The 18,813-nt window shown below is 40.3% G+C and overlaps 1 protein-coding gene across 4 annotated transcripts in view; it reads left to right on the top strand.

Annotated features, from left to right (window-relative positions):
• Window positions 1-7,802: 7,802 nt before the first annotated feature.
• The window catches only part of afdna (afadin, adherens junction formation factor a), a 203,092-nt gene continuing 192,081 nt past the window's right edge, over window positions 7,803-18,813 (top strand). For 2 of the 4 annotated variants that reach the window (XM_072265966.1, XM_072265967.1), the window contains exon 1: window positions 7,803-8,203. In XM_072265966.1, coding sequence (XP_072122067.1) covers window positions 8,105-8,203 — 99 coding nt within the window. In that variant the 5' untranslated portion in view covers window positions 7,803-8,104. The remainder of the gene's footprint in view (window positions 8,204-18,813) is intronic. The other 2 variants (XM_072265968.1, XM_072265969.1) reach the window with 1 other exon arrangement.

An 18,813-nucleotide genomic window follows, 5' to 3' on the forward strand; every position in this document is an offset into this window, starting at 1 on the left:
TAAATTGGGAAGTTAGCTCACTGTGTTAACTCCCAAGGAGTCAGAAGCCTAGCAAGTTGGAAATAACAAGACTGTAGTGATTTGTTTGTAGCGAGTTGGAAAGCAATGGGTCCGCTCTAAGACACCTCCAAAGCCTCAGTGAAAAATGGCAAGTTGGCTGTTACACTGGTGATAAAAGTTAACAAGACCCTGTGTTGCTTCAGAAAGCTTACACAGTGATGAGGTCCACACAAGGAATGAAGAATTTGTATGAAATGCCAGGAGAAATTAATTCCATGTTCCTCAGTATCAATAACTTTAATTCTCTTTTGAACACTGGAAAAGCACATGAACCTTGGACCAACATTCACAAGGAGAGTTTCTCCCCCCCCCCCCCACCACCACCACCACCGTCAGGGACTCAGAGAACACTGTGTTCAGTGCCTTTAAGCGTAATAGTATAGAGTGCTTCTACTTTGTCTTTGCATTTATGAGTTTGAATACAGCAACTCTACCTTTCACCAGTTGTCAATATGTTAGTTTAATATTAATGCAAGTTTGGAACAAGGACAAGCTGCCATCTGTTTGAACCTGTCAAACTCTCCAACACATGCAAAATAACTACCACCCTGCAAACGTCACTGCTCTACGTGGGAAACTTTGTTCTCCATTTCTCTCAGACAGCAGCACTCTTCTGCTATTCCCTCATAGCTTCATCTCCTCTCATCATTACTGCAGTGTCTATAGGTTCTTTAGCTCTGCAACTTCCATTAGTAAATAACACAGGTTGCTTACTGGAGAGAGCATCCTTTACTGAAGGCAGTAGCTCTCAATCTACAGCAGTGGCTAGCACAACAATGTATCAATGTACATGGCACAATGCTCTTAAAGGTTCACTTATCTGCACTACACGGAGGACCCCTCTCCACAGGCCTCCCTTACATTTCCTTTCTTTACTGTAGAGACACCAATGCAGTGTCAGTACTGAATTATGTAGTATCAGTGTACAGCAAATCGATACCAAACCACTGACATAGTAAAGATACAATGTTGTGAAGTAATTCTTCTCAGATCCTTGCATTTTGTTCTGACTCTACAAACATTTTGTCTAATTTTTAGTAATAATACTGAAGATACATTGAAGCACAGATGGGCAACAAGCTAAAATCTGGCACAAAAGTGATTTCAAAGCTAACACTGGGAAGTCTTTATTTATGCACAATGATAAATACTTGGCAAAGTGCTGGCAAAGAATCTGGAATCATTCCAATGCTGTTTGACATTTTGGTGGGATAGCCACAGGTTTATTTACAAGGATAAACAGTGGGCTAAATGGCCACTCGAATCTAAAGCTAAACGAACTCTCACTGTCAGTTTTATCCTAAATTTAAAATATTCTCCTTGTACACATTCATGCTCGGGTGCAAGCTCTGGCTAAACCGGACACACCAGGGTTTGTCTAATGTCACCTCCCTTGAACGGTACTACACAGGAAACTGAGAGCTTGCTTACTCTCCCAGTGGGTTTGTCATCTCACTTGGCTCCTCCCCAAAACAGAAAATTGCAGTGGTGCATTTTTTTGTAACTAATACTTGAAAAAATATAAAGTGATGTCACATGTCAAGAGAAACCATATTTGGACATTTTTACTTGAATCTTATCTCAGAATATTTTCAGTTTTTCCAGCACTCTAATCAGAAATTTTGCACATGTATGCTTCTTTAAAAGAGCCTGCAGTACGTTGCTTGAAAATTTCAAACTTTTCTCAACAGAGATACTGAATGGAGCAAAATACAAACTGCTGGAGGAACTCAGCAGGTTGAGCATCGCCTGTGAGGGAAGGTGTTGTTACAAGTTTCAGGTTGAAACCCTGTTTCAGTCCATATACTGTGGTGTTTATGGATTTCTCCCTGTTCTGTTACTATTTAACAAAGTTATAGTCGTATATCTGATAACCCTACCATTTAGAATTTAGTCAAATTTCCATATGATGAACAACAGGTCCAAAACTTTCATTCAGCTTATTTGAAGTTATAGTATCACACCTCTCATTGGCATTACAATCTAATAATATAATTTAACCATGCAACATTGGGAATAAACTAAGTCATACCTATAAATATCAAATACAATATTGATGTTTAAAATATTAACCAAATCGATGTATAGTTTCAAAATGATGCTGTCCATTTTTCTCTTGCTGGCACACACTATCTTAATTTCATAGTCGAAAATGCAGGAAAATAACATCGTTTAACACTATATATTGGATTTTTTTTGCAATAAATACAATGATGCTTTGGAAAATAGAGTTTATTGGCCATGTGAAGAAAATAATTTTGCAAAGCAATACTAGCATAGGAATTGACATGATAGTTATAGCAAAGGTACAATTGCTGTAAGTAAAGAATTCTGTATTTTATTCCCATTCACATCAATTTCAATAGGTTTTTTTTTACATTCAGTGGCCACTTTATTATGTACACCTGCACACTTGCTTGTTAATGCAAATATCTAATCAACCAATCACGTGGCCACAAATCAGTGCATAAAAGCATGCAGACATGGTCAAGAGGTTCAGTTGATGTTCAGGCTGAATATCAGTATGGGGAAGAATGTGATCTAAATGACACACACAAAAATTGCTGGTGAACGCAGCAGGCCAGGCAGCATCTATAGGAAGAGGTACAGTCAACATTTCGGGCCAAGACCTTTTGTCAGGACCTGACAATGCTTGCAAATTTATCTTCCCTTTTATTTGCTCTTGCTGTCAGTTGAATTTTAGTTTTTCATGATTCCCACTTGTAGGCATCTTTTGTAGTTTATGACAAACATGAGAAAATCTGCAGATGCTGGAAATCCAAAGCAAAACACACCAAATGCTGGAGGAACTCAGCAGGTCAGGCAACATCTATGGAAAAGAATAAACAGTTGAACTTTCAGGCTGAGCCTCTTCTTAAGGACTGAAATTTATTTAGTTTATGCCTTCTTGAATATTTTCACATTTGGTGTTATATCAGCCTCTGATTTTTTTTTGCCAAATGGATCATTTGTCCTTCAAGGACAAATACGGTTGTTAAACATCTTCTTTAAAAAAAAAACACACACACAATGACATATTGCCAATTTACCCAGCAACAGATCTGATCAATCTACCATTGACAATCTCTGGCTCATCACTTTGAATGAGTCATAACACAGTTAAAATCTAAGTAGCTGCTTTACATTTCTTGCTTTCAAATTCTGCATGTAGGTATTAGTTAAATGTAGCTCATTGCCTATTACAGAAACTAATACTGAGGTACTGCATGATGGATGCTGTCTTCGAACAAGAAAGCATCCATCCCGAAGCTTTTAAATCATAGTCAGGGACTTCAAATAGGCTTGCCTGAGGAAAGCCCTGCCCAGTTACCATCAGCATACCAGTGGGATGTTGCTGGAACCTATAGCCTGTGCTGTATGCAGGATGTTCATTTGTTCCTTACTGCTACTAAATTTGTTCAAAACTAGTTTCTATAATGGCAGCATTCAAATGCCATTCCCTTCTCTCAGTTCCTTCGTCATTGCCGTATCTGTACCCAGGTGAGGCTTTCCTTTCCAGGACATCAGAGCTGTCCTTCTTCTTCAAAGAACAGGATTTCCCCTCCCCCACCATTGATGCTGCCTTCACCTTTATCTCCTTCACTTCCTATAAAAACAAGCTCACGCCATCTTCCTGATGCCTTAACAGGGATAGAGCCCCTATTGTCCTCCCCATCATTCCATAAGCCTCCACATCTAACACATCGGGGGAACCTACAGAAAGCATCCGGTCCAGTATGAAAACCTGTGCTGATCAACTGGCCAGGGTTTTTACCAACACACATCAAAGTTGCTGGTGAACGCAGCAGGTCAGGCAGCATCTCTGGGAAGAGATACAGTCGACATTTCAGGCCGAGACGAAGGGTCTCGGCCCGAAATGTCGACTGTACCTCTTCCTAGAGATGCTGCCTGACCTGCTGCGTTCACCAGCAACTTTGATCTGTGTTGCTTGTATAATTGGATCCTTGATATCCTCACTTGCAGACCCCAGTCAGTTCGGATTGGCAATAGCTTCTCCTCCACAATCTCCATCAACACAGGTGTACCACAAGGCTGTGTGCTTAGCCCCCTGCTTTACTCGTTTATGACTGTGAGTCTAAGCACAGCTCCAATGCCATATTTAAATTTGCTGACGACATTATTGTGGTTGGACAAATCCAAGGTGACCAATCAGCATGTAGGATGGAGATTGAAAATCTGGCTGAGTGCTGCCACAACAACAACCTCTCACTCAGTGTCAGCAATTCCAAGGAGCTGATTATTGAGGAGGAAACCAGAGGTCCATGAATCATTCCTCAACAGGGGATCAGAGGCAGAGTGAGTCAGCAACTTTAAATTCCTTGATGGTAACATTTCAGAGGACCTGTTCTGGGCCCAGCACATAAGTGCAACTACGGAGAATTGCAATTACGGCAGCACCTCTACTTCCTTAGAAGTCAGCAAGGATTCAGCATGACATCTAAAACTTTGACAAACCTCTATAGACATGTCCGAGAGTATATTGACTGGTTGCCTCAAAGCCTGGAATGGAAATACCAATACACATGAATGGAAAATCCTACAAAAAAATTGTTGATATGGCGCAGTCCATCACAGGTAAAGCCTTCCCCAGCACTGAGCACACCTACATGGAGCACTAATGAGGGAAAGCGGCATCCATCAGCAAGGCTTTCAACCTCACAGGTCATGCTCTCTTCTTGGTACTGCCATCTGGAAGAAGGTACAGGAGCCTCAGGACCTACTCCATGACATTCAGGAACAATTATTACTCCTCAACCATCAGGCTCTTGAGCCAGTGGGGGTAACTTCACTCAACCTATCAATGAACTGTTCCCACATCCTATGGACTCATTTTCGTGGACTCTTCATCTCATGTTCTTGATATTTATTGTTTAATTATTTATTACTATTATTTTTCTTTTTTATTTCCATGGTTTGTTATCTTTTGCACGTTGGTTGGTTGTCTGTCCTGTTGGGTACAGTCTTTCATTGATTTTATTCCACTTCTTGGATTTCTTGAGTATGCCTAAAAGAAAATCAATCTCAGGATTGTATATGGTGACGTATACATACTTTGATAATAAATTCATTTTGAATTTTTAACATTATTTTCCACAACTTCCACCATCTTCAACAGGACCCTATCACTCAACACACCTTTACCTCACCCCCACTCTCTGCTTTCCACGGTGATCACTCCCTCCATGATTCCCTTATCCATTCATTCCCCCCTGCTAATTTCCCACCTGCAAGCAGCAGAAGTGCTACAACTGTCCATTCATCTCCTCGCTCCACTCTATGCAGAGCCACAAACAGTTCTTCCAGGTGAGGCAAAACTTCACTTGCTAATTTACTGGGGTCATCTATTGTACCTGGTGCTTCTGATGCGGCCTCCTCTACGTTGGTGAGGCCCATCGCAGACGGGGGCCCCTTTGTTGAGTACCACGGCTCCATCCACAAAAAGTGGAAGTTACTGGTGGCCAACCTTTTCAATTCCTGGTCCCATTCCCATTGCGACATATTGGTCCATGGTCCCCTCACCTTCCACGATGAAGCCACTCTCAGGTTGGAGGAGCAACACATCATATTCCATGTAGATAATGTCCAAACTGATGGTATGAGCTTTGATCTCTCCAACTTCCCATCATTTCCTCCCTTCCCTTTCCTCTTCTACACTTCCCCACTCTTACCTCTTCTCCTCACCCACCTATCAACTACCCCTTGTGCCCCTCCTTCTTCCCTTTCTCCTATGATCCTGTCTTCTCTCCTATCAGATTCCTTCTTCTCCAATCCTTTGCCTTTTCCACCTATCACCTCCCAGTTTCTTACTCCATCCCCCCCTCCCCCACCACCAAGCTCCACCTATCACCTTCTCGCTTGTGCCCCTTCCCATTCTGGCTTCTTTTCCCTCCCTTTCCAATCCTGATGAAGGATCTCAGCCCGAAACTTTGACTGTTGTTCATTTCCATCGATGTTGCTTGACTTGCTGAGCTCCTCTAGCATTGTGTGTGTGAGTTGTTCACAAGACAAGAACAAGACTGGAAAGTGGCAAAGGTGGTTGCAAACATTTCTGCACTGTTTTTTCGATTCATATGCTTGGTTCTGCTGTTATGAAGGATGGAATATTTGCAAATTCTCTTTCCGTTAGTTAGTTAGTGTAACTAATCATGTTCAACTGGCTGTGATAAACAGCAGGTGATAATCTGCTCTCTGGTTCGGGACCACTTTGCTCAGTCCATGAAAAACTACCTCTGTCGTAGTTATCACCTGGTGCTGCCCTGAGAGACTCTTTTATATCATTTAAGTGAACTTGGGTTTACCCAACCCCACCACCTCCTGTCTTAATAGTAATGGCAGCTTGAGGGATATGATGGAGCACAATGTCACAGATATATATATTTTTTTTTCTCTCTGCCAGTGACAATCAGCAACTCCTGAATGCTGGACTCTGGGCTGCTAAGTCTCTTTTGAGCCCATCCAGCTGTAGCTCAGCATGCACACCTTCTGTCTCAATCAGGAGATCTTAGGTTCAAATCCCAATTCAGCAAACCATGATCAGTAGAATTTTCATTTGAAGTTAAAATTTATTGTATTTTATCTATTTTTAATTTAAAATGCTTAATATTTGATATAACCAGGATAGATAATGAATACATTTTGTTTGAAATTTACTGACCTCAGCTGAACTGCTGAATTAACAGATTGATTTGCATGTAGACCACTGATTAATGAACACATAATCATCAAATTCCATTTTTCATGAAAAGGTTGACAGATTTTTCACGAAAAAACATTAATCACTGGAAGTTAATGGTGCCATGAATTGATATTATGCATCACATCATTGCGGTGCCACTCCTGCATGTTACTGTTAAATATGTGGCATAAACTGTAAAGACGTTATATTCCTGTGTATGTTAACAATAAATATTCATATCTCTCTGACATAAATTGTAAATATTTTATAGCCCTTTCCATGTATTTGTTCAAATCAACTACTCAACTGATTACAATGACATTTTCGAATGTATTGGCGAACCACATTATTGCCCACAAAACATGAATTTTAATTGTAATCCCTATTACATATCATCACTCGTAAACAGAAGTGATGGCAAAACTGGGTTAGTAGCTGTACCATTCAGCACAAGGCATTAAAATTTTACCTCAATAACGTAAATGCAACATTAAAAAAAATACAATATTGTGGCCGTGCCAAAGCACAGGGAATCTAGAGTAATTACCGAAGTAATGGAAGAAATCTTTAATCGAATAGTTCAGATGAAGTCCTTTCTTTTTTTTTCCTTAATGCAAATTATATTTTAGCAGCAGTATATGATAATGTACAATGGGAATGGAATGGAATGAATCCATTACTGACGATAAAGTGTACAGCTATGGGAGACTTTAACCTTGTTTATTTTATTACTGGGCCTCCAAAAACTAAGACCAATTAGACTTTCGCAATGGTACGCAAACACGGCGAACACATAAGACTGCAAGTGTGCAGGCTCCACAATTTAAACCTATTCCGGTGAGATTCGAGCTCGACAATTAATTCCCCAATTTGGTGCGGTGCCGCTGCCTCCTCCGGCAAACGTTGACACCTCCCGTGGCTCCGCTTGACGTCCCTCCCCCCGCCTGTAGGAGAACCGCCGGGCGCAGAAGCGCATGCGGGGACAACGCGCGTGAACGTTCGGAGGTCGTCCCTCGCGAGAACGGCCCGGCGTACCGAGGGTGCTGGGGAGGAGGGAGGGGGAAAAAAAGACCTCGCGAGGGTGGCGTGCACGTACGTAGGCGCGCGAGAGGAGCCGTTGAGCAGTGCGCGAGACTGAGTGAGGCGACCGGGGAGCGGCAGTCGGCAGCTCCAGCGTCGCGTTTCCTTCTCTTTGAGTCGCGTTGCCCCGGGGAGTCGAGGCCGCTCGGATATTTGGTTCGGTTTCCCAGCCGCCAGTTCTCTGCGAGGGTTTGGCGTTAGGGCCAAGTTGCCTCTCCGTCCACCGCACCTTGCACCTCACTCACACCGCCCGCCCCCACACCAAGGATGTCGAGTCGCGAAGAGGAGCGCAGGAAGCTGGCCGAGATCATTAACCACTGGAACGCCAACCGCCTGGACCTGTTCGAGATCAGCCAGCCGACCGAGGTAAAAGCTCCCGGCCGGCCCCGGTGCAATTTCGGGGCAGTTTCACCTCCCACCTCACCTCACTTCCCCCCCCCACCTCACCCACTTCCCCCCCTACCTCACCTCACTTCCCCCCCTACCTCACCTCACTTCCCCCCCCCACCTCACCTCACTTCCCCCCCCCACCTCACCTCACTTCCCCCCCACCTCACACTGAGCTGGGCTATTGGCCTAGGGGTCAACGAGTCCAGGCGGCCGAGTTACCGAGCCCTCCCTGTCCGGTGTGAGGGTCCGACTTCTGGCGAGGCGCTGCCGACAACAAAAGGCAGCCGGAGCTGGAGCGGGTGGGGAGGGGGGGGGGAGGAGGGTGCTTCGTAGTCGAGATAATGAAAGATCGAGATTTCCTTTGATGTGCTGCTGTGTTGTTGTAACGCGGATGATGTCCCCGCTGTTCCCCGGCACGGAGTGGAAGGGCGTGCCACGGCCCCTGCTGCTCGCAGCTGCTTAACCAGGCTACCCGGACGCAATCTGAGAGAATCATTCTCTGGGTGTAACTTTTTATAGGATTACATTTGACTCGGAATTCTATGTAGTTTGAAGGTTTGCTTCATTTTCTCCCCTTTTTGTTCCCTGTCCTTGGACCCATCTGTGGGCTCAACGTTCACACACCCGGATTTTTCGTTGAGAGTTGTTCCTGTTGAATTCTAAGTGGTCCTCTGGAGCGTTCAATGATGGCACATTCGTTTGCACAAATTATAGAATGTTGCGATTTTCACAAATGGTTCAGTTAAAAAAGTGGGAATGGCGTACAGTAGGCTTGAACGAATCATTTCATTTTCATGTTATAAGTAATAGATTATCTTTTCAATCAGAAACAAGTTATAAGCAGTCTCATGCTTCGATTATATAAATATTATTTTATACGGAATAATATACTGATATAATTAATAGAATTATAATATACAGAATGTCCAAAATGAAAAGTCTAAACATTATCGGACAAGGACCCATCTGACATTTTCTCAAAACTCGTGTATTCTCTTTTAAACGCTTTTTTTTTGTTGCTTCTATGCTTGTTCCAATTTTTCAGACTGTTAAAGTGTAGGTAAAGTGTGGACCAGTGTAAAGAATGTTACCATAAGATAGATGATGCAATGTTTGGGAAGTTTTTTTATTATTGGGCAGCACAACTTCATCATGCCAGAACCCTGACAAATGCAAAAAAGTCATAATATCTTAGAAATCCCAGTTCAGGAAGTGCAGCTTTAATATATCAAAAGGAACTTGTATGTTATTATATAGACTTAGTAGCTAACTGTTTTGAATGTTAGCTGTCTTGAGAGGTGATGTTTCCATCCTCACTATTTGTCATTGGTTCTGGTATAATGTCTAGTAGGCTATGCATTGTATGTGGTTTTTAAAATGTGTCAAACCACCAGCAATCAAGAATGTGCAGCCTGTAGTCCAAGTCGCTCATGTTGAAATTGGAGTTCTGGCATGATAAAATACAATGTTGTTTTTGCATATATGTACATAAAAATGTTTAATTTGGTTATTAGAGATAAATTGTTAGGAATGTTGTTTTGGGTTGTATATATTCTAGTATAGAATGGACTACTATTGTGTTAAAACCTCAAATGAATTATTTCAAATATTGTGTAGGATCTCCGAAACGTTTGACAATACTTATCATTGCTGCATTTATGAGTATAGGTTATAAGTTCTTGTGAGATTGAAACATAATTTACCAAGAACATGATTTTTTCAAATGATCTACAGTTGAATGCAGAGCAAGTCTCTTTTCAGAGGTAGATTTTTGAGGATGAGAAAGGCATCGATGAAAAGTGGTTTGGAAAGGGGTCTGTACATTGGGTTTTCATTCTGAGCTGTGGGGATGGGAAGGTTACAAATATAAAGAAGATAATTAGAACTAGTAAAACAGCTGCAGCCTTGGTATTGGTTTTCATGATGTACATTACAGCACAACCTACAACCCATTTGTAAAAACATATCTTTTGCCCCTTCGTTTTCAAAGGTTCAATTTTTAACTTTAATTCAGGAAATCAGAATTTATAAAAGGCATTTTATTTATACTTTGTTTAATCTTCTGTATGATTTTATTCCAGATTTTAATAATGATGTGGAACTTCTCTAAAATGTTAAGATTTCTGTTTCTTCAAGTCATGTTGCATTCTTTATTTATCAGTGGAGTGGATATATACCAAAAATGTTATCTGATTTGAATCAGAATTGGATTATTTTACTGGAATGTAAAATAGCCTCTGGGCACACCAGTATCAAGCTAAATTAAATGTTGTTGTTTTCACTCGATATGGAATTTTTGATGTCTTGGGAAATTTGTCCATATTTTAGTGCTATGTATATCTGAAAGGTCCATATAATGTGCAGAGTATATCCTCATTAAAACAGGCTTGATGCAAATGCAATGCAATAGATATTCTCAAATCAGTACTTGTATGAAGGATCAACATAAGCTTATTCAGAAATCTGTGAATCCAGATGTTTTTCACCAAATGATGGTTGAAGAATGTGTTGAGCAAATTACAGATTTGTACTTCTGGCTAGGTACTGGAGCATGTGATTAACCATAAAGGAATTGCTGCAGTGAATTCCTTCTCCCCCTCCCCACCAATAACAGGACTAATAGCTAATGTATACCACAGTAATTAGAATTGTATGTTAATATTGAGACAGTTAAGGCAAATTTGTGCCCCCACATTGATGGTAAAAGGGATGGATAATGGTTTAAAATTTGTATGTTATTCAATGAACCCGGAGTGAGAGCATTGTTGAGAATTATAACTAATAATACAGAACTACAAGACCACAATCATTTCCCTTTTTATTTATTTGATCAGACAGGAATAAAATACATTAGTGGTGTAGTTAAGATGTTCAAAATTAAAATGTACATTGATTTGCTGCTTCACATAATCTTAAAATATCAGTTTGGCAAGCATTTATTTTGTTTTTATTTCTGCAACTAATCTAGCAACAGTTTTCCACTAATTGGCATGGTACTATAGGTAATATTTTTGCAGCTTATGAATTGGGAAGGTTATCTTGAAAGTTAAATACTGCCACCATTCTCCGGACTCCAAAAATCTGGCAATATTAAAGGGGAAAATTCTCAGGTTGCTGACAGCTCTATTTCCATAATACTGCACTTTTTAGATTGATCAGCTGATTGCTATAGTAGGGTATGTTTTCATGACCTCTGTACAGCTTATCATACTTGGCTTATGAGCAGGGTGCTTCTCACATTCTTGAGTAAAACATTTCAAAGTTTGGTCTGTATGGATTCCAAGTCTTGACAAGAAAGATGAAGGTTATGTGTATATTCCCTCAACTAGTATCACTTCTTACATAATTAAAGCGCAGTACTACTTCTTTTAAGGATCTGTGGCCATGAACTTCATCATTCCTGTAGCCACTGTTAATGGTCTTCTTGTCAGAAAAGTGCCCATGCCCTTTTATTTCTTGCCTCTAAGCCACTAATATCTTATTTGCCCCTCATCCTTCAATCCTATTTTGACCTGATTTGTGAACACAAGACATTCTTCAGATGGTGGAAAATCAGAGCAACACTCAAAATGCTGGAGGAACTCAGTAGACCAGGCAGCATCCGTGGAAAGGAATAAATAGTTGAGTCTTGACCCGAAACATCCAGACCTGATTCCTGATGAAGGGTCTCTGCCTAAAATGTTGACTCTTTATTCATTTCTATAAATGCTGCCTGACCTGCTACGTTCCTCCAACATTTTGTGTGTGTTGACCTGATTAGTCTTTGGGACCTTGGTAACATGCTATGTGAAATGTACAAAAAATACATTTAAAAATACTGTTGTCATTGGCTGTTTGTTACTGTGAGGCCAAGATATTAATCAACTAAACTTGAAGGATGTAATGATTTGTATGGGTGGCATTATGAAGTGAATTGCAGAAGATCATATTCCTTTGACTGTTTAATCTATGTGTAGGGTTTGGGTTTCAGGAGCAAATTCCCTTTTCTACTTTTTTTTTTTCATTTAGTTAATTAAGTTATCCACCAGTACTTCACCAAGGTGTCAGCAGTGGAAAGGGTGAGCAGTTTCAAGTTCCTGGGTTTCAACATCTCTGATGATCTATCCTGGGCCCGCCATAATGATGCAATTACGCTGAGTGCACACCAGCAGTTATATTTCAGCAGAGGTTTAAGGAGATTTGGTTATGTCACCAAAGACACTTGCTGGTTTCTACAGATGTACTGTAGAGAGCGTTCTGACTGGTTACATCATCGTTTGGTATGAAGGGGTCATTGCCCAGGATTGAAATAAGCGCGGAGGGTTGTTAACACAGCCAGCTCCATCATGGCAGTAGCCTCACCATTGTTGAGGACATCTTCAAAATGCGATGCCTCAAGAAGGCAGCACCCATCATTAAAAACCTCCACCATCCACTCAGGATATGTCCCCATCTCGTTACTACCATTAGAGAGGAGGTACAGGAGTCTGAAGACACAATATATTTTTGACAGCTTCTTCCCCTTTACAATCCTGACGAAGGGTCTTGGCCTGAAACATCAACTGCACCTCTTCCTAGAGATGCTGCCTGGCCTGCTGCGTTCACCAGCAACTTTGATGTGTGTTGTCTTCCCCTTTACAGTCGGGTTTCTGAGCAGACAATAAGCCATAAACACTACCTTACTATTTTGTTTTGCTCTCTTTTTAAACTAATTTATTTTAAAATAATACTTTTACATGTTGAATTGTACTGCTGCCACAACAAATTTCACAGCATATGACGGTGGTAATAAAGCTGATTCTATTAGTGTTGCAAAATATAATAGTCACTTTAACACAATCTGTAATTCTTCAGAGCTGAATTAATGGTAACTTAGAATGAAAGCAATTGTGACAGATCTCATCTGTAGTTCAAAGTAATTTACAGCTGAATATAATTTTGTAGTTACAGTTACAATTTAATCAGATTTGGTACATGATTTAAGAATGAGAGTGTTTCATTTTCGTGCTACTCAATGTTGAAATTGTAAAACCTCAGTTTTCTCACTGGTAAACTGTCACTGAATTCTTCAGGGAGATTTACTTTTGGCTGAATGTACTGTAAACAGGATTATAGAAAAGTTAAAGAAGTTGCGTATAGAAGCCAATTCATTTGGGAATTTATGGTACACAATTTCTAATGCTGACTTCCTTTATAGGCCTGCAGTTGATCTCTAAGCTAATATCAGAAACTATTGGGAAACAGTTCATATTTCAGCATCTTATCTTTTCACTTCAGATTTTTGTTTTCAAATTGTTTTGTTGATGAATTAAACCCTGGATGCACACAAAGTACTATTAGCAAAAGGTTGAAAGCTATGGCTATGAGATTCAACTTGATGCATAAAATCTGATCCACAGTTTGGGAAATCTAGAAATAAGGCTAGAAAATAAGGGAGTTTTGTGTTGGACATGTGAATAATGTGGCCTAGTAATTAAATACATTTAATTTCACCGATTAAATGTTTATCAGAAATTCATTTGGGTGGGCACAGATCATGCAGGAGCTTTGTCTGCCACAGGGCGAGTTAGCCAAACGGCTGTGAATTCTGGGTTAATTTGTCAAGCTTTTTGCTATCTTGTATTGTACATATAGTTTTGACCAGTGAAGTCTACTAATTCATGTTTAATGATCAGTTTCTGACTGGAAAGTTTGGGAGTAATGGTGAAGCTTTAGTTTTACCAACTTTATCAGTTGATTTAGAGTGAGAGAGATTGGAATTGTATGTCTGCTCATCTTATGGTACAGAAGGCATTTGTAATGTTTTGCATCACAAATTAGATCCAAGTGCATGTTTAGATATAAGCTGTCAGACTTTTTCATTATTGACTGTATGATGCCTTTTGAAGACCTCAAGACATTGTTTAGCATTTTGGCTTTGAGCAGGTTGTTTGTTGGCAGGATACTGATTGTATTCATTGAGGATTGTCAGCGACTGAACATGAGAGTTAAGCTGAGGGTGAGATCAACAATCCTGAGCCCTTGGTTAGGGACTGTTTAGAATGAATGCTATTCCCTATTACTGTTTAATATCAATGTGATTGAAATTGAGGGAAATTACCAGTTATACAGCATGGCATTCGTAAAATAGGCAAAAGCCTGTGGGGCTGGCAGTAAATCAGTAAAATTCCACTTTGTAAGTTGCCTGGCAACTGCAATACTTAATGTCTTTTGAGGGAGGAATCTGATTCATATACTCTTTAGGGACAAGCAGTGGAAGTCTTTGACCATAACCAGAATGTCTTAACCTCTGTAGACTCTTGAGCACTACCTGGGGTGATAAGCAAGTAGTCTACAGCTGTGTTCTGCATCGGTTTAGTGAGCTGCCATATAAGACTCAGTAGCATACAGCTGAACTTAACTACACAGTCACCTGGACATTGAAGCCACAAGCTTGTTGGCTCCCAATCCTGTCAAATGTGGTCCCTTCATGTCTCCATCAAGGTGTGGTTTCGTAGGCTGTGCAGGCTATCAGCTATGTGTGCACAGAGGCTAGACTGGGGTACCATGTACTACATGGTTTCAAAGAGTTCTTTTGGCTCTTGCTGCCCTCATTTCATTCACCGCCACTTTTGAAATTAGCAAAGTCCCGGCATAAAAAATGTACTGAAGTAGAGAAGTCTTTCAAGACTCAGTAACGTGATGTCTAATAAGTTTTGAAAGGGCATGTGTGTAATCTAATTGGTCTGCGTATTTTGTAGATTTGAATGCTTTTGTATGTGTTGTACATGGTTTCTGTGAAATAACGCTACAAATATTAGTGACTGTCTGTGGAGTTTTCCCATTCTCTCCTTGACCACACTGGTTTCTGCTCAGTGCCTTGATTTACTCTTGCAACATAAAGATGTGTTGAATGCTAACTGGCTGCATGGCAACAGAATTACAGGTAGGCTGATGAGATTGCTTTGGTAGGATATGAAGTGTATCTTCTGCCTAAATGCCCCCACCCGGGTCATAGTATGTAAAGGTATTCCTTTGTGTATTGTTTAACATCAGTTGATATTTTGCTTAGAGCTCAGGGTGTGTTCTCAGAACACACTGGGTAGTGTTATTATGTATTATATACCAAAAAATGGTTTTGCTGATATCACTGCAGAAACCTAGTGTAAATCCCTGCTCTGCACAGGCACTGTTCCATCAATAAATCTCATCTTGCTTGTTTGAGGAAGCTGTTAGGGCAAGGATAATTATTGTTATTGTTCTGTACTGAGGTGTGAGGATCAGGATTGTACCTTGGTTTGGCACATTAAATTGCTGTTGGAAACCGGCAACACTTGTCTGTGATAACAGATTGCCTGAATCTTATGGTCTTCCTTATCACCGGTTGATAGAAGATGCTATCTTCCCTCTGGACTGGAGAGAGCTGTGCAGATGAATGGCGAGAAATGGCAGCTTCCATTCCATCCAGCAAGTAGCAATAAGGGACACAGTATGGTATGAGTAGTCAGTACTAGCTTGAGTACTGCAAAAAATTCTGGCCCTATCACATGAGGGGTAAGGTTGTGCTGGACGGAGGCCCTCCATGGGGTTGACCGTGGATGTTGCAACCTAGCTGTCTATGTTGTATATGTATGCCAAGGCAGTACAATATGGAGAGCAAACTTGCTCATATAGCAGGCTCCCCCTTATCACACAGCTGAAGAATCCAAAAACTGATATAGTTTGGCATCAGCAGTGTCACAGGAGTTTGCAGTCAGCTTTGAACAAAACATCAGACCACCTTAGGGATTGAACTCCAGAATTTTCCTCGGGGTTTACTCCCAATGCTTTCTCCATGAGTGGGTATAGCTGCAAGTCTGTGGAGGTTTGAAATCAGAGTTTTCTTTCGAGATGAGTTGCCAACCGTGGCTGACGAGCCCTTTCTGCCTGGAATGACTGCTTTTAAGGAGCCAGTAACTTGTCTTTTCCACCCCCCGCCCCACCTGTCAGCAGAAATGGTTCTACTGGATTAGTAGCTAAGGTCAGGAGCTGAACTTCATTGTCAGAGGTGATTTGAGATACAGATGCATGCCATTGGGAGCATCTAATAGGAAGTGAGCTTATCCCCACTAGCCCCACACCCACAGCCACATCCCCCCCCGCCCCCACTCCGGCTATGATAACCTTGAGGAACCAAGCTCAACAGGGAGCAGAGTAGATTTAAGAGATTATGAAAGCTGTTAAATTTTAGTAATATTTAAAAACTGGAATTATGTAAGCTTTTTGTAGAACACAGGCAGAGGGGACATTAAATTGATATGCAGAAGATTGTGTAGCATAGTAAAGACTTATTTCCCTTCAATGTCAAAAATATTGGGCCTGAATTTATAGTAATTTATAGGGAAGTTTCATACAACAAATGGCTACCTGGATTATAAATATTCTTAGTCTATTCTTAAAACCTTTCCTCAGTAAAAGTAGGGTAGTATTTTCTAAATAAGCCTATGATGGGGTAATGGTTTCTTAAGTTGTGCATAAATTAATTTCTGGACAATTGTTATTGACAAAGAAATTAATCATATACATTTTGGTTGGCTGTGGTGTTGCTGCATTTTAAATTGAAATAATTCTGTTTTATGGAAACATCTCCTGTGATTGAAAGCCATTTTTTAAAGTTATAAATTAATATAATCTTTGTGATAATTAGGTTGCTTCTTTTGCACATCTATAATTGACAATTGCACATCCTTGTATCAAGTTGATAAGTATTTGATGCCATTTACAGTTTTGCTTATCCTGGGTTGCAAGTTTTGACTAGGAGTATTTTAGAAATGTACAAATAGATGTGAAGGGGAAATTTAATTTGTTTTGTGATTATATCTTGGCTTTGTGGGGTTTGAAAGTAAACCAAAAGCTCAGTTAAGCATTTTCTTGACATCTCAGTGACGATCTAAATTACCTCAGCATTAAAAAGGCAACTAGCAGTGTGGCACAACAAATAGTCCTGCTTATTCACTGCTCCTGCAACTTCAATTAAATCCTGATCTTGGGAGCTGTATAGTGAAATCTTAAAACCTTCTTTTAACTGTGGGACCTCAAAATAAAGCACTAAGACCAAAATATTGGAAAAAAACTTCTCAAACAATCTTGACGAACAAACAGTCCTGACGAAGGGTCTCAGCCCGAAACGTCGACTGTACCTCTTCCTAGAGATGCTGCCTGGCCTGCTGCATTCACCAGTAGCTTTGATGTGTGTTGCTTGAATTTCCAGCATCTGCAGAATTCCTTGTGTTTGCGGTGTCAAACAATCTTCAGGTAGTCTGACATTTTACAAGACATTCTTGCTCTGTGGCCTCTATCTTGGTAAAATAGAGGACCTGTTCCCCAGCTGTAGCCATTTCTATTCAAGGGATGTATTTAAAGTGAAAATCGGTTCAACTCTGGATGAGAGTCCAATGACTGTTTCCTTAAAGAGGAAATTTTCTTCACATCCATAAAGCTAGTCAACCCTCAATGACTGGTTGTACTTAACTAGTTTGGCATCTATTTCCACCAGATTGAGAGATTGATGTATTAACTTTATAGATGGTATATTCTGAATATTGAGCAATCTTAAATGTGCTTCACCAACTCATGAGCATCATGGAGCATGCTGGTGACCACTATTAAGGTACCTGAGCAGGTCACTGAAAATGCAACTTGAGTGGATTGGACATCGTCAAATGGTAGATAAATGTTTTGAAAAGTAAGTTTTGTTTGGGCAGCTAAGGCTGGTTGTTCTTTAAGGTACTTCAAAGACAATTTGAGTAGACGGTTCAACTTGGCACTCTGGCTGTCTTGACAGAATAAATGTACAATATCAGGATTTGACAATGCTGCCTTCCACATGCAGACGAAAGGTGCCAGAGTGCTATATTGCCAAATGTCAAAATTATGGGCTTTAGTGCTCAGAGTGTGGCTAAGTTGGAAAGTAGGGTGGGGGTTTTGTGGAGGGATACATTTTAAAGTCAGAAGTAGTAGCTAGTATTTTTACCATATGCTTGCTTAGGAATATTTGCAAGGCATTAATGGATTTGTGGGATTTTGTTTTAAAATCTTTAATATTAAAAGTCAGACTTCTATTTCTTTCTCGTCCTGAATAAAGTTTACCTAGTTTGCATAAAATTGAACATTGGGCTAGTTGAAATGCTTTCTAGTCAAATGTTTATTTAAAATGTGCAGATCAGCCAGCAACATGGTAAATCAGAGATTCTTTGACTTATGAATTGCTATAAATTTGTGATTTCTATACTGATATGATTTTCATAAAGGAGATGCATTTGGACATGGCCAATACACAGCCACAAAACTATTCCCATTTTCCTGACACAAGGACTTGTGGATAATTTTAAAAATTGAATATACATGTCTAAGTTGGATGAACAATGTGTAAATTGATCAACTTTGGATAAAAATCTTTGTATATTTGGATTCATCTAGTTCACGACTATGCTAGGGCTTTGCTGTTCTGGTGAGTTTTTTGGTGTGAGTAGAACAGGTGTATGTTTCTTTCCTCGCCACTCCCTCTCCTAAGAGATGCACTGTTCAATAAGTTGTATATCTTTTTCTATAGATTTCCTCCTTTCTGCTTTCCTGTGAACCGCTATTTT

The sequence above is a fragment of the Mobula birostris genome, chromosome 8 (assembly GCF_030028105.1).
Source record: "Mobula birostris isolate sMobBir1 chromosome 8, sMobBir1.hap1, whole genome shotgun sequence".
NCBI lineage: Eukaryota > Metazoa > Chordata > Chondrichthyes > Myliobatiformes > Myliobatidae > Mobula > Mobula birostris.